General features: G+C 49.8%; 1 protein-coding gene across 6 annotated transcripts in view; it reads right to left on the bottom strand.

The window, feature by feature from the left end:
• Window positions 1–14656, bottom strand: part of Gnb5 (G protein subunit beta 5) — a 41317-nt gene that overhangs the window by 16116 nt on the left and 10545 nt on the right. Inside the window, exons 1-2 of one of the 6 annotated variants that reach the window (XR_015438808.1) lie at window positions 3981–4150; window positions 3682–3793 (exon numbers count right to left, since the gene is read on the bottom strand). Coding sequence is in view for 5 of the 6 variants with exons in the window: in XM_004835388.4 (XP_004835445.1) it covers window positions 3682–3793; window positions 3981–4136 (268 nt within the window). In the remaining variant the exon portion in view is untranslated. Of the gene's footprint in view, window positions 1–3681; window positions 3794–3980; window positions 4165–6349; window positions 6492–14656 lie in introns of those variants that run through there. The other 5 variants (XM_021261103.2, XM_021261106.2, XM_004835388.4 and 2 more) reach the window with 5 other exon arrangements.

The following is a 14656-nucleotide window of genomic DNA, read 5'->3' as shown; positions in this document are numbered from 1 at the left end:
TCTAACACCACTTCCTGTGGTGCTGGGGACCGAACTCGGGCCTCACACCTGTCAGCAGGGCCGCAGGAGCCATCTCCTCCCAGCAAGCACCAGCCTCCCTGAAGCATCCTATGAGATCAGCACAGGGAGGATGCTTCAGCCTGTATTTTTCCCTCACCACAAAATTAGAATGGGCTGATTATCGTTTCAGGATCCATTTAGACTGGACAGAAAAGTACACGGCCTCTCACAGTGAGCGTGTGCTGGGCCGCCTGCAGCCTGCAGCCTGCAGCCCTCCTCAGATACCACAGCCATCCATCTGCCTGGAGCTGCTCTGCTCCCCAGCGGAGCCGGAAGCTGCCCAGCAGCCGGGAATCTGGAAGCAGCTCCCATTGCTAACCTGGTCCTTCCGGCTCTGTCTTTGCTTCCCTCACTCCAGCAAGTGCCAAGTTAAGCATCTCGAAGTTGAACGGGTCCCTTCACCAACCTTCTCCCGGCTCTAACACCCATCCCAGGAGCACTTTGTGTTGCAGAGGGTCTTGGCACAGAGGAGCGGCTCGGCCTCCCGCACCCTTCTCTGGATGCCAGGTTTCTCGCCTGCCTTTGCACGTTTCTGTCACAAATGCACACGCAGCTCCTGTTTAAGCCAAAGGGATCCCGGCGTGCACGTACCATTGGGCACTTTGCTGTTTTTGTTTTTTTTTTTCGTACCAGGGATCGAACTCAGGACCTTGTGTTTGGGAGGCAGGCAGCGGAACCACTGAGCTAAATCTCCGGCCCACTCTGCTGTTTTTGGTTTTTTAACCTAATGAAAATCTGACACCTTCCATGCATACGTGGATTTCCTTTTTACACTTTCTAGTGACGGGGATGGCTGGTCTGAGCTGTGTGACAGGCTGGGTCTGGGCCCCCTCGTTACGGGCCCCTCCTTACGTGGCAAATGCCACTGGGGAGGGAGGGGATCACAGGTGATCACTGCGGATCTGACCCTGAGATGGGAGTGCATCTGGGATTATCCAGGCGGGCCCAACAGAACCAAAGGATCCTGGTAACAGGGAGGAGCAGAGTCAGGGTAGGAGATGTGACATGAAACAGTGGTGACAGTAATGTGGGCCACAGGCCCAGGAACGCAGGTGCTCTGGAGGCCGGGACGGTGGGAAGTGAGCGGCTCTTCCTGCGGACTCCAGAGACCCAGCTGGCACACGGGGACGTCCGGCCTCTAGGGTGGTGAGGAGTTGATGGACGGGGCTCCAAGAGGGCACGGCTGCACAGGAGCCAACACAGGCTGGCGCCAGAGCACCGCAGATGATGTGGGACCAGGTGGGTGGGGGTCACACAGAGGGGACAAGGACCCAGGGAGGAGCAGCAGGAGTGCGGGGAGCAGAGATGACCCCACGCACCACTTCCTGCACACGCTGGCCCAAGGGTGATAGTGGGGTGAGGGCCCAGCAGAGGGGACACTGGCTCAGGTGACAGGAAGTGTTTGCTGTCCTGGCTTAGGGCCCCTGATTCTGCTGTATTGGGTTTTTCAAGGCAAGACTCTGGGTAAATCCAGTCCAGCAGTGGAGCTGGCACAGGACTTGAGAGCATTTTCTACCTGAAGGTCCCCAGCAAACTGGGATGAGCTGACCACCTCCACCAGTGACAAGTAGGGGCTGCAGGGCCACCTGTGCAACCACAGTGGAAAAATGTACAGCAGCCAGGTGCAGTGGTACACGTGTCATCCCAGCGTGCTGGGAGGCTGAGGTGGGGAATATCCCGAGTTTCAGCCTGGCCTGGGCTACTCAGTGACTTAGCAACCCTGCCTCAAAATAAAGTCTGGTGACATAGCTCGGTGTCAAGGCCCTGTGATCCCCAGTACTGCAAAAAACAGAAACAGAAACACCAGACAAAGGTGCCTGCCTCTGCACATTCTGCTAGGGAATAAGCCACACCCTCTGGTGTCCAGCCATTGCCGTTGTCCAGGTTCTAGAAACCTGGCTGTGGCCTCCAGAAGGAACAGTTCTCAGAGTCCACACGGGAGAGCTCTGTCTGGGCTCTGTGAAGCAGGCCTGGCCGTGTCTGTGGGAAGTGGACCTGTCAACTGCAAGGCTGCTGCACGGGACACAGGCACCCTGCTGCTCCCGCCCCAGCTCTGGTCACCTGCTCCAGGGCCGCTGGCAGCAAAGGCAGACTAATTCCCAAGCTGAATTCTGGCTACCCTCCAGCCTGCTGCAAGATCCCAAGCCGACAGTGTGCTGTGCCCAGCCCAGCTGCTCTTCCTCAGGGGACACGACCCTGTTCCTCACACCAGGATAGGTGAGAGCGCAGGTGTGACCCCAGTTCACCTGTGTGGGGCTTCACAGGGTAAGAGGCAGCTCCTCGTCACCACCTGGCCTGGACTAAGGGTGCACTGCTACGCTATGAGGGAAGGAGCTGGGCCCGGGACAGAGGGGCTCTGAGACCCCACTCCCGCACCTGTCACCGCCTGCTCTGCTCCTCCTCCTCCCTCAGGCTATCCCGAGGACACTGGAGCAGGCCCAGCTCAAACTCCCAGCAGCCTCGCTCATCAGGGTCAAAGCCCAGGTCCTGTGTGCCATGAGGTCACCCCTTCCCCAGCTCCTCCGCCTTCCTCACTCTCCCAGTGCCTGGCAGTCACCTGTGCCCCCTTCCCTACGCTCCAGTAAGACCTCTTGTCCTGAGGGCCGCTCTTGTGGGGCGGGTGAGCCAAAGGAAGCCCCATCCCCCATCCCCCATCCCTGGAACAGCCCTGCCTAGGAAACCAGCGGGACAGGAGGGCTTTCCTATCGAAAGGGCATCCTCTTTCGGGTGACCAAGTCTGCCCGGGGTCCCCTGTGGGGAAGCTGCAGGCCACCATCCCTCAGGCAGGTCACTCATTCCAGAGAAGGCTTCACTGTTACTGGAGGGACCCTGGAGGCCGATGGCAGGGAAGGCTGGGGAACCATGGCCTCAGCAGCATCAGCAGGGCTCCTTCAGGAAACCCTTTAGCCTGGCCATGCTTCAGTTTCCTCATCTGTTGAGAGGTGAGCTCGGAGGTCCCACTTCCAGGCACCCACCTGGTCCCCACGGGGTCCCCACATCTGCAGGCCCCGCCCCACACCTCCCTACATCCGCCTGGCTTTGTCCCAGACGTTAGAAGCACAGCTGTGTGTGTGTGTGTGTGTGTGTGCGCGCGCGCGCGCGCAGGGGGGTGAAGCGGCCCGTTCAGTCTTCCCTGTTTCCCCTGCACTGCGCCCGGGCCTCGTTCAGGTCAATGAAGACTGAAAGAAATCCTGCGCCGAGGTGCAGGGAAGAGTTTCCGGGGCAACTCCCGCTCCTCTAAGAAGCGGCGGAGACTGGAGTCCGCACCCCCTCTTCTTGCTTTGGACAGGCGCGACGTCTGGGGCCGCGCCCCCGCGCTGCAACACGGGGGGCCTCGGCTCCGCGCGGAAGGCGGGGGGCCTGGGTCCCTGGGAGCCAAGGCTGGCGACCACCGGGCTCCTGCCGGCTGTGCCCAGCACTCTGGGTCTCGGTGACGCCGGCCGGGCGCGTCCGCAGCTCCGTGAGGGGGCAGCGGAGGCTCTGGGCCCACAGGGGGCGCGCTCCTCCCCGGAGGGAGCCAGCGCGGTCGAGGCTGAGGCGGGGACCCCGGGGCGGACGGACCGCGCCCCGGGCCCAGCAGAAGGAGGTCCGCGAAGTCCGCGCCCCGCCGCCCGCACTCACGCTCCACGTCATGCAGCTTAGCGCGCTCCTCCTCCAGCTTGCCCTTCAGGCCCTCAGCCTCGCTGCGCAGCGCCGCCAGCGTCTCGCTCTCGTGCAACCCGTCCGTGGCCATCTTCGGGTGGCGGGGATGCAGGGACAGGGCGTGAGAGGCGAGAAGGAGCGCGGACCCAACCCGCCCCAACCTGCGCCCCCGTGCAGCGCCTGCGCACACCGTGGGGGGAGTCGGGCAGGCCTCAGTCCTCCAGGGAAACTGAGGCTCAGGGACGCTGCGTGGCTCGGTGGGCCGAACCGGGACCTACCCTGGTCTTCCCGCCCCTAGGAACCCAGCGACACTGCCCCTCACCCCGGTGGATGCTCGGACCAGGCGGAAAGCACGACGGGGCCTGCGCCCCCAGAGCCGCGGAGACCCAGATGCGCAGACAGCGCCCGACCCTGCCCGCCGTGCGCATGCGCATCCCTCCCCTTGGGTCCTCAAGGGGTGTGGGGCGGAGCCAGGCGTGCAGCCCTCCCCACGTCCCCAAGGTCCGAGCGCCAGCTTGGGGGGAGGGAGGGGGGCGGGCCACCGTCAGGCTCTCCGCGGCGCCGAGGCCCAGCGCACAGAGGGGAAACTGAGGCCCAGAGAGCCGTGGCCCCGCCCAAGCCATTTGTGGGTGGGGAGGCCATGCGGCCCTGCGTTGTGGACGCGGATCCAGCCTGCGGGGAGAGGCGGGAGGTCGGGCGCAGTGTCCCTCCCTGTCCCTGCCGGCCGGGTGCTGGGCAAAGGCTGGGGTCCCTGCCCTCCGGGGACCTGAGGGCGTCTGCGGTGGGGCGGGGTCCGGTTCTGTGAGCAGAGCCCCGCCGACTCCTGCGGACCGGGACGACACCAGCGAGTGGGTTTGTTTATTCGGGATCCTGGCGTGGGGCTGGTAGGTGCCTGGCTAATGCCTACGTGTGAACGGAGTGTAAAACAGGAGCCCTGCACTGTGTAGCTAAAACAGTCCGTAAAGCAGATCAGTGTTTTTGTGCGTAGAGCCATTTAAGTAGGCATCTAAAATAAAAATTAAGCACAAAAGCAAAAACAGGACTCCTGTTGCCGCGTTTGAATGCCGAGGGCCACAGCTCGGGCTCTGTCCAGCTCGGACCCAGGAGCCAGGCTGGCTGGCTGTGCTGTGCGCCCTGGGCGGTTGCCCTCTCTGTGCGTCTGGGCCTCCTCGGCACGAGCAGCCCCTCTGCTCCCCCTAGAGCGCCCAGGGCCCTAGGTGGCACAGGGAGGGCACTCGGAGCTGCCCCTGAGGCGGGGACACCCTGGTGCCATCCGCGGGAAGGGTTCAGGGGACGCACGGGGTCACAGGCGCAGGTCCCTGGGTCACCTCGGCGAGGCCGCGCCCCTGCGCCTCCCTGGCCTGCGGTTCTGGGCCTGTGGGATGTGCACTTGGGGTGTGCGGCTCTGGGGACCCCGGGCAGTGGCCTCCACACTGGCGTGTGCCTTCCCCGGGGTCCTGGGAGAGTCGCGCCTGAGCTGGGCTGGGCAGCTTAAAGCCACGCAAGTTTGCAGAGCGCCTGCTCTGAGGCAGCTGGTAGTCTAGTCAGGGCCGGTCCTGTGGGCAGCAGTCGCGTTGCGGGGTCACCCTGCTCGGGATCCGGTCCACACGGGCTGTGTCTGCGCGACCCCAAACACCGGGCTGAAAGTCGCCGTCGGGCATCGCCTGTGCCCTCCCTCACCAGAGGGGCCCGGACACCGATCCGCAGTGCCTGTGGGGGTGGTGGCCCGCACCCCTGAAGTCCCTCCGGGGCGGGGCTCCGAACACAGGGGACCGGAGGTTGGGATTCTGGGTTGCTCCGGCCCACAGGGGCGGTGGGGATTAGCAATTGGCAGGCGGGGCGGGCCCAGGCTTCGAGGTACTGAAGGGGCCGCTTCCAGTCTGCAGAGCCAGGTTTACAACAAAATGTGCTGCTGCTCTGCGGAGCCTGAAGAGACGTCAGAACCACAACTATGCACCAAGTCCAGCTCCTTTACACACACACACACGCACATTTTTTTTAAAACCCTGCACAATAACCTGAGGATTTTCCTGTGGCCTGTAGGGCCGAATGCTTTACCACTTCCCAACAGGTGGGGGCGCTGTTGAGGGCTCTGTTTGGCCCAGCTTTGCAAACCCTCGGAACAGGATCCATTTTTAGGGCTGCAGCCATGCTCTGGACATTTTTCCGCAAGGTCTGAGGTCGCGCACGGCCACCTCTGGTGAGTGCACTCGATCTCTTGAACTTTTTTTTAGTACCGGGGATCGAACTCAGGTCCTTACGCTTGCACAGCAGGGGGTGAAACCACTGAGCTAAATCCCCGGCCTCGATCTCTTAAACTTTGAAAAGCCATGTCGGGTTCTGCGTTCCGCCTTTGGCCCTCCGGGGGCTTAGGGCCGAGAGGGGCTGCTGGAGCCTTAGCTTTGCTCTGGTTGCAGCCAGGAAGGTTCTGGGCTGTGCACGCAGCTGGGACCTTGCAGAGGCGCTCCCTGGCTTTATCTGCCGGTCTCTTAGCTCAGCTGCTTGCTAAGCAGACAGCGGATAATGAGGTGGGCCCGGAAACCACGAGGGCTCCCTGGGCCCTGCCTTGTGGGGAGGCATGCGGTCACCGGCCTTGCGCCAGTGCGTCCAGGACGGACAGCGCATGTCTGTAAGAGGTGGCACTTACAATTTCCGCACATATGGAGCAGTAGTTGAGTTGTTGGGATTTCTTGAAAACTGGCCTCAGAGCTCTCTGCTTGAAGCATTTGTCACAGGAGCCAAACACGTTCACTAGAAAAGTCTGGTCACACATCTTCCCCGCCACGAACCTGGAAGGAAACAGAGGAGGGGTGAGCAAGGCCTAGGTTCAGCAGCCTCCCTGGTTCCTCCTTCCTACTGTGGGTGCTGAGACCTCTGTTGTGGGGGAAGGGGGCGAAGCTCACTCCTGACCCTCCATTCACCATCCCCAGGGGTCTAGTGCCCCCAGGCAGGTCCTTTGGGCAGCTGGTGGCCCCTCACCACTGCACCCCAGTCAGCCTGAGGTCCCCTGATGGAACTCACTGGGTAACGGATGCCAAAATGTAAAGCTGTTAAAAACGTTCCTCCCAGGACAAAAGGACAACATATATGTGAAGAAATGCTCAACACAGCTGGACAATCGAGAAATGAAAATTTAAAACACAGCTTTCGTCTTCCTCAGAAAATATGGCTATCATCACCAGGAAATCATATAAAACCAACTGCTAGTGAGGGGTGTGTGTGTGTGTGTGTGTGTGTGTGTGTGTGTGTAACCTTCTAGATTCTTGGTGGGAATGTCAACTACTACAACTGATACAGGAGGCAGGGCCTGGCAAAGCTGGCTGGGAAATTCAGAACTTGTCAATTACAAGATCCCAGGACAGCACCAAATAATACTCCGGACCCGCATGTGGGACTTCTCTCAGGGTCCCACAAGATGGGGATGGCATAGAGACAGACACCACAGGGAGCCTGCTGCCATGGCTGCTCACAGTGGCCCACCCTACACTGAGTCCACTTTTGTTTCTGCTTTTATCCTTTCCTCTTGTGTTTGGCCCAAGTTTGCTCTACAGAGCTAGTTCTTCCCTTACCCCTTCATCCCTCACCTTTCAAATAAACTTTTGACACTGATTTTGCTTGTCTGTCCAATTCTTTGTCTGAGGCAAGAAAAATCTGGAATACTTTTAATTGACAAGCCATTTCTTTTTTGCTTTTTTTTTTTTCCAGTACCAAGAATTGAACTCAGAACCTTGAACTTGCGAGGCAGGTGTGGTACCACTGAGCTAAATCCCTGGCCCTTAGTCAGCCAACAACATTTTGCCGTAACCAGCCAGGAGATAACACAACCACTGTGGAAATCAGTAAGGAGATTCCTCTAAAAGCTAAAGCTAGTGCTCGCTTTGGCAGCACATATACTAAAAGCTAAATCTAGAAATTCTATTTGACCCAGCTATTTCCCTTCAGATATTTTTCTGAAAAAGTTAAAGATACTATATTACAGTGATACATGCATACTCATGTTTAAGGCCACACAATTCATAATAGTTAAATCTTAGAAGCAGCAAACAGATGAATGGATAAAGAAAATGTGGTGTTTACACATAGTGGAGTGCTGCTCTGCCATAAAGATAAACTTGAGTCATTTGTAGGAAAATGGATGCAACTAGAGACCGTAATGTTAAGTGAAATAAATCAGACACACAAGCTTAAGTATTGCACAGTTTCTCTTATATGTAATAATGTACATGTAAATAATCAAAATGTAAATAAAGAACATAATAAAAGATAGAGAATAGGAAATAGAGAGATAGATCTGTTGCAAATGGGAAGGAGACCCATTGATGGGGAGGGGGCTGGGAGTGGAGAGACAGAGATTGAAAAAAGGTCTATTTCTCTCTCTCTCTTTTTTTGGGGGGGGGTTCCGGGGATCGAACTTGGGTCCTTGCGCTTGTGCAGCAGGCAGCGAAACCACTGAGCTAAATCCCTGGCCTGAAAAAAGGAATTAAGATGTGTTACGTACATGTACCTCATGATGAGTGTAAACATTATGTACTGCAAACACAAACTAATAAAAAATAGACTTTAAAAATGCTTACCCTTTGCATATAGTCGCCCGGTGAGTGTGCTGGTTTCACTCACACTTGCATAGATTCTGCAGAAGGTGGGGTCTGTTATTGTTTGCACATTGCCTAGTTTTTCTCCAAGATTGTGCTTGCTGACACATACCCTTTGCATCTGTCATAGCACAGGATGTGCTCTCTTCACGCTTATCATTTGCAAACACTCTGGGGAATCTGTTGCTCTGCTACTGCACACGTATTCCACAGATTCTCCTGAAAATTGTGCGGTGTTAATGTTTACCCTTTGCACTGATTCTACCAAAAGTGGTGCTCTGGTAATGCTCAGACACTGCACAGAATTCAAAGCAGACTGTGCTTTGTTAATGCTTAGCCTTTGCATCATTTTACTGACCAATGTGCTCTGTCATTGTTATCTTTAAAATTAAAAAAAATTTTAAAACACCATTATTCATAGAGTGGCTTTAAGTTCACAGTAGAATTGAGAAAAGGTACATAGATTTCCTACATACCTCCTGCCCCACACATGGATGATTGTCCTTGAGTAGTAGCATCCCTATCTGGGGTGGTATATTTATCCCGTTGGTGAATCCACATTGACACATAATCATAGCTCTGGTTAGGGTTCCTTCTTCATGTTGAACAGTTGTGGGGTTTGGATACATTTATAATGACAGGTACCCATCATAGTGGTATACAGAGTGTTTTCATACTGGTAAAAATCCTCTATATTATACCTTCTCCCCTTCCCTTACCCCTGGCAATCTGATCTTGGTATGACTGCATAGTTTACCTTTTCCAGAATATCAAGTCATTAGAATCATACAGTAGGAGCCTCTTCAAATTGGGGTTTTTTTTTCATTTACTAATCCTGACTTAAGGTCTCTCCGTGGCTTTTCTCCATAGCTCATGTCCTTTTAGCTCTGATATTCCATTCTCTGTATGTATAACAGGTTATCTATTCACTTACAGAGGAACATTTGGTTGCTTCTGAGTTTTAGCAATTATAAATAAAGCTGCAGTAAATATCTGAATACAGGGTTTTGTGTGGATGTAAGTTTCAATTTCTTTGGGTAAATATTAAATAGCATAAATGCTTGGTTGTATGGTAAAAATTTGGTTCATTTTGTGGGAAACACCAAACCCGTTTGCACAGTGGTAGTTGCATTTTGCAGTCATACCAGCTGTGAAGGTGTTATAGGGCAATAGATGTAACTCGCAAACCTGCTAGAATCTGAAACCCAAGTTTGAGTTCTCTAAAATTGCAGGATGAATTCTAGGAACAATGGAGGTTAAGAGTAGGAAAAATTTATTGAGAGAAAGATAGCTTCTGTTGCAGGAGACCACAATATTGACTATGCCCAAGCAGGCTCTGAGCAGTCCAGGCTGTGAGGAGCTAATCCTACAGCTGGCTTCTTTATAGAAGTGCATCCTGCCGAAGCCTATGTGCCGAGGTCAGGGTAACTCGCACCCAGATTTCGTTCACACAACTAAAACCTCCTGACTAGAAGGACAGTGTGCTAATTACAACCACATATTTTGTCCATTCTGTTCCTAAATCGAGAATGGTTTGTCTTGTCCTTCACGAGCCTTATTTACATTAATTTCCATAGAAACTGCAAAATTGCATATCCCTTGCATGTATCCTCACATGTAGTTCTGCCCTTGCACGTAGCTCACCTTTACCCCAACTGATTACCAATAAAAATCAGTGGTTTGAACTGGCCAGCGCCTTTGTCAGTTGTACCAGCATTAGTTGTCCTGGCATCCCACTTTCTGTCTTACTTCTGTCTTTTAGTTTTTTTCCCTCAGGTGTAGAGGTTTCCAGTAATGTTTCAGGGGTCCCTGGTACTTCTGAACTAGAAGGATAATGTTCTAATTATAACCATATAATTTGTCTATTCTGTTCCTAATTTTAGAATGTTTTGTCTTTTCCTTTTACAAGTCTTGTCTCCATTACTTTCCCTAGAAATTGCATGATTGCTGACCCTGCTTCTCAAAGGTGTTTTATGGGACAAACCCATGAGGTGAGGCAGGTTCAAGGTGGGACAAAACTACAGTCCACTAGTAAGATTGCAAGTACAGTCCCTTAGGTAATATTGATCAAACGAGGAATCACAAGGCAGACAAAACTATGATCAACCAATAAGATTACGACAAGTATAGTCGCCTAGGTAATATTGATTAAATGGGGATCCAATGGGAAAGCAAGTCACATAGCAAGCTGACAAGGATTTTCAGTCAGGAATCTTTCCTGGAAGGGGTGGGTAAGGTCTTGGTCTCCTACCCAGGTGATTAATACCTATTTAGAATATCCATCACTGCTATTCATCCTTAGGGGAAGCACAGTGCTGGCCTTCAGTGAATGTATCTTGGTCGATTGTCCTTCATGTTGGTTCCTTGCATGCTGGTCCTAACTGTCTACAAGATATCTAATTAACTTATCTACCTACAATAGTGGGTTGGGAGTTATAGTATTTCCCTCATTTGGATTATTTTGCTTATTTGGATTACTCGGTGCCTTATATCCAGACATTTGCCATTTTTTGGAACATTTACAGCACATAATGTTGCCGTTCCTTGCGGGGAGTCGGTGCACATACACATCACACCTTCATTCCTCTTTTCACCTCCTATCCCTCTTTTCTCTCCCATCCCTGCATCTCTCCATCTCCTCCTTTCAGAAAGATCTGCTCCCTACTTCCTATCATCTATCTTTCTGTAGTTATTTTATTTTATTTAAAAATTAATTTTATCGGTACATTTTAGGTATACAATATAATGACATTTATCATCTATCTTTTATTTTGCTCTTTATTTATACTTTGGGTTTCTCATATTAGAGAAGCCAGGTGATATTTAAACTTGTATGTCTGATTTATTTCACTTGACCTTAAGGTCTGAAGCTGCCATTGTTACATTTTACATCGTTTTTTCCTTTGTAAATATTCTACCAAATGTAGGGACAGAGGGTCACAGGCAAGAAGAAAGATAAAAAAAAAAAGACTGACTGGGCTCAATGAAGAAACAGGAGAGAGTGCAGATGACATAAAAAAATCTCTTCACAGAAATAATGGCAGAAAACTTCCCAAGCAGGGGAAAAGAGCTTGACATACAGATAAGTGAGGCATATAGGACTCCAAATAGCCTTGATCAAAAAAAATCTACACATAGGCATATAATTGTTAAGATTCCAGAAACACAACAGAAGAACAAAGTTCTCCAAGCAGTCAGAGAAAAGAAACAAATCACATACTAAGGAAAGCCCATCAGAATCACAGCAGGCTTCTCAACACAAACCGTCAAGGCTAGAAGAGCTTGGAGTGACATATTCCAAGCCCTAAAAGAAAACAGCCTCCAACCCAGATTGATGTACCCTGCAAAACTATCTTTCAAAATGGATGGAAAAATAAGATATTTTCATGACAAAGGGCACCTTAGGAACTTCATGAATATCAAACCAGCACTCCAAAGAATTTTACACAATATCCTAGGAAAAGACATTGAGGATCACAACCCCAGGAAGCAAAGCAGAATGAACCCATCTGGCATGACAAAAAATTAAATGTAAACGGGGAGAACCCAACAAAAAGAAAAAGTCATGGCAATGACAAGTCAATAAGTTTCAGTTATAACCATCAACGTTAATGGTCTCAATTCACCAATCAAAAGAAATAGACTGGCAGAATGGGTCAAGAAGCAAAATCCAACAATATGCTGCATACAAGAAACACACTTCATTCAAAAGGAAACTCATAGACTGAAAGTTAAAGGGTGGAAAACGATACTCCATGCCACAGGAACCCGAAAAAAAGCAGGAGTAGCTATCCTCTTGGCAGATCAAGTAGATTTCAAACCAACACTGATTAAGAGAGAAAAAGAAGGACAGTACATCCTTGTAAAGGGAACAATCCAAGAGGAAGAGATGACAGTCATAAATATCTATGCACCAAACACTAGTGTACCCAACTATATAAAACAAATACTAACAGACATGAAAAGTCATATATGCACTAATACAATTGTAGTGGGGGACCTCAACACCCCACTGTCACAAATAGATAGATCAACTAGACAAAAAATAAGTAATGAAATACTAGAACTCAATCGAACTCTTGAACAAATGAACTTAACAGATGTTTACAGAGTCTTCCACCCCACAAAATCAGAGTACACATTCTTCTCAGCTGCACATGGGTCATTCTCCAAAATAGACCACATACTCACACACAGAACATGTTTAAGTAAGTGCAAAGGAATTGAAGTTATCCCCTGTATATTATCAGACCATAGTGTGATGAAATTGGAGATCCATAGCAAAAGAAACTCAAAAAATTTTATAAACATGTGGAAATTGAACAACACACTTCTGAATAACCAATGGGTCACAGAGGAAATTAAAGAAGAAATCAGACAGTTCCTTCAATTAAATGACAATGACAATATAACATATCAGAATCTATGGGACACAATGAAAGCAGTCTTACGAGGGAAATTCATAGCAGTGAATACACATATTAGGAAAACAGAACGAGCCCAATTAAACAACCCGATGCTGAACCTCAAGCTTCTAGAAAAAGAAGAGCAGGACAATCCCAAAGCTCATACAAGGGAGGAAATTATAAAGATCAGAGGAGAGGGCCAGGGATTTAGCTCAGTGGTTTCGGCCCCTACTGCACAAGCGCAAGGACCCGAGTTCGATCCCCAGTACCAAAAAAAAAAACAGAGGAGAAATCAATGTAATGGAGACTAAGAGAACGATACAAAAAATCGATGAAGCCAAGAGTTGGTTCTTCGAAAGAATCAACAAAATTGACAAACCTTTAGCCAACCTTGTCAGCAAAAGGAAAGAAAAGGCCCAAATCCATGCAATTAGGAATGAAAAAGGTGAGATTATAACAGACCCAGCAGAAATCCAGAGGATCATCAATACTTACTTCCAGAACCTATACGCCAATAAGATGGACAACACAGAAGAAATGGACAGATTCCTAGATACATATGAATTACCAAAGTTGAATGAAGAAGACCTAAAAATTCTGAACAACCCAATATCAACCAATGAAATTGAAAATGTAATTAAAAACTTATCACCTAAGAAAAGCCCGGGCCCTGATGGCTTCGCTGCTGAATTCTACAAGACATTTAGAGAGGAACTGCTGCCACTACTGTTTAAACTCTTCAATGAAATTGAAAGGGAAGCAATACTCCCAAATTCATTCCTGGAAGCAAGCATCACCTTGATCCCCAAAGCAGAGAAAGACCCAACTGAAAAAGAAAACTATAGGCCAATCTCACTAATGAACACAGATGCAAAAATCCTTAATAAGATACTGGCAAACAGAATGCAGAAGATCATCAAGAAGATCATACACACTGATCAAGTGGGATTCATCTGAGGGATGCAGGGATGGTTCAATATACGAAAATCAATCAATGTAATACACTATATCAATAGAGCCAAGGACAAATACCATGATTATCTCCATAGACACAGAAAAAGCATTTGACAAAATTCAACATGCATTTATGATAAAAACCCTCCAAAAAATTGGAATAGATGGTCTCTACCTCAAACTGATAGAAGCCATCTATGAAAAACCAACAGCCAATATCATACTAAATGGTCAAAAACTGAAATCCTTCACACTAAAATGAGAAACAAGACAAGGATGTCCACTATCACCACTCTTGTTCAATATAGTTCTGGAAACATTAGCCACAGCAATTAGACAAGAGAAAGAAATAAAAGGAATAAAGATAGGTAATGAAGAAGTCAAATTGTCATTATTTGCAGATGACATGATACTCTATATAGAAGACCCCAAGAACTCCACCAAAAGTCTTCTAGACTTAATAACCAAATTCAGTCAAGTAGCTGGTTACAAGGTCAACACACAAAAATAAATAGCTTTCCTCTACACGAATGACAGACTCACTGATACAGAAATAGGGCAAATAATTCCTTTCACAATAGCATCCAAAACACTGAAATACCTAGGAATCATCCTAATGAAAGAAATCAAAGACCTCTTCTCTGAAAACTATGGCACTCTGAAAAGAGAGATTGAAGATGATATCAGAAAATGGACAGACATCCCCTGCTCCTGGGTAGGAAGGATTAATATAGTGAAAATGGCCATACTTCCAAAACTGCTATATAGATTTAATGCAATTCCAATTGAGATTCCAACAGCATACTTCATGGACCTTGAGAAAACAATCCAAAAATTCATTTGGAACAAGAAGAGACCCAGAATAGCAAAAGCAATTCTAGGTAACAGAGACATGGTAGGGGGTATCACAACCCCCAACCTGCAACTATACTACAAAGCTACTGTGATAAAAACAGCATGGTACTGGCAAAGAAACAGGCTTGAGGACCAGTGGAACAGATT

This window comes from Heterocephalus glaber, unplaced genomic scaffold (assembly GCF_053883595.1).
Source record: "Heterocephalus glaber isolate CG9 unplaced genomic scaffold, H.glaber_assembly_v1.0 deba00000122, whole genome shotgun sequence".
NCBI classification, from domain to species: domain Eukaryota; kingdom Metazoa; phylum Chordata; class Mammalia; order Rodentia; family Bathyergidae; genus Heterocephalus; species Heterocephalus glaber.
The sequence above is the reverse complement of the archived record's forward strand: the minus strand, read 5'-3'. Positions and strand labels throughout refer to the sequence as shown.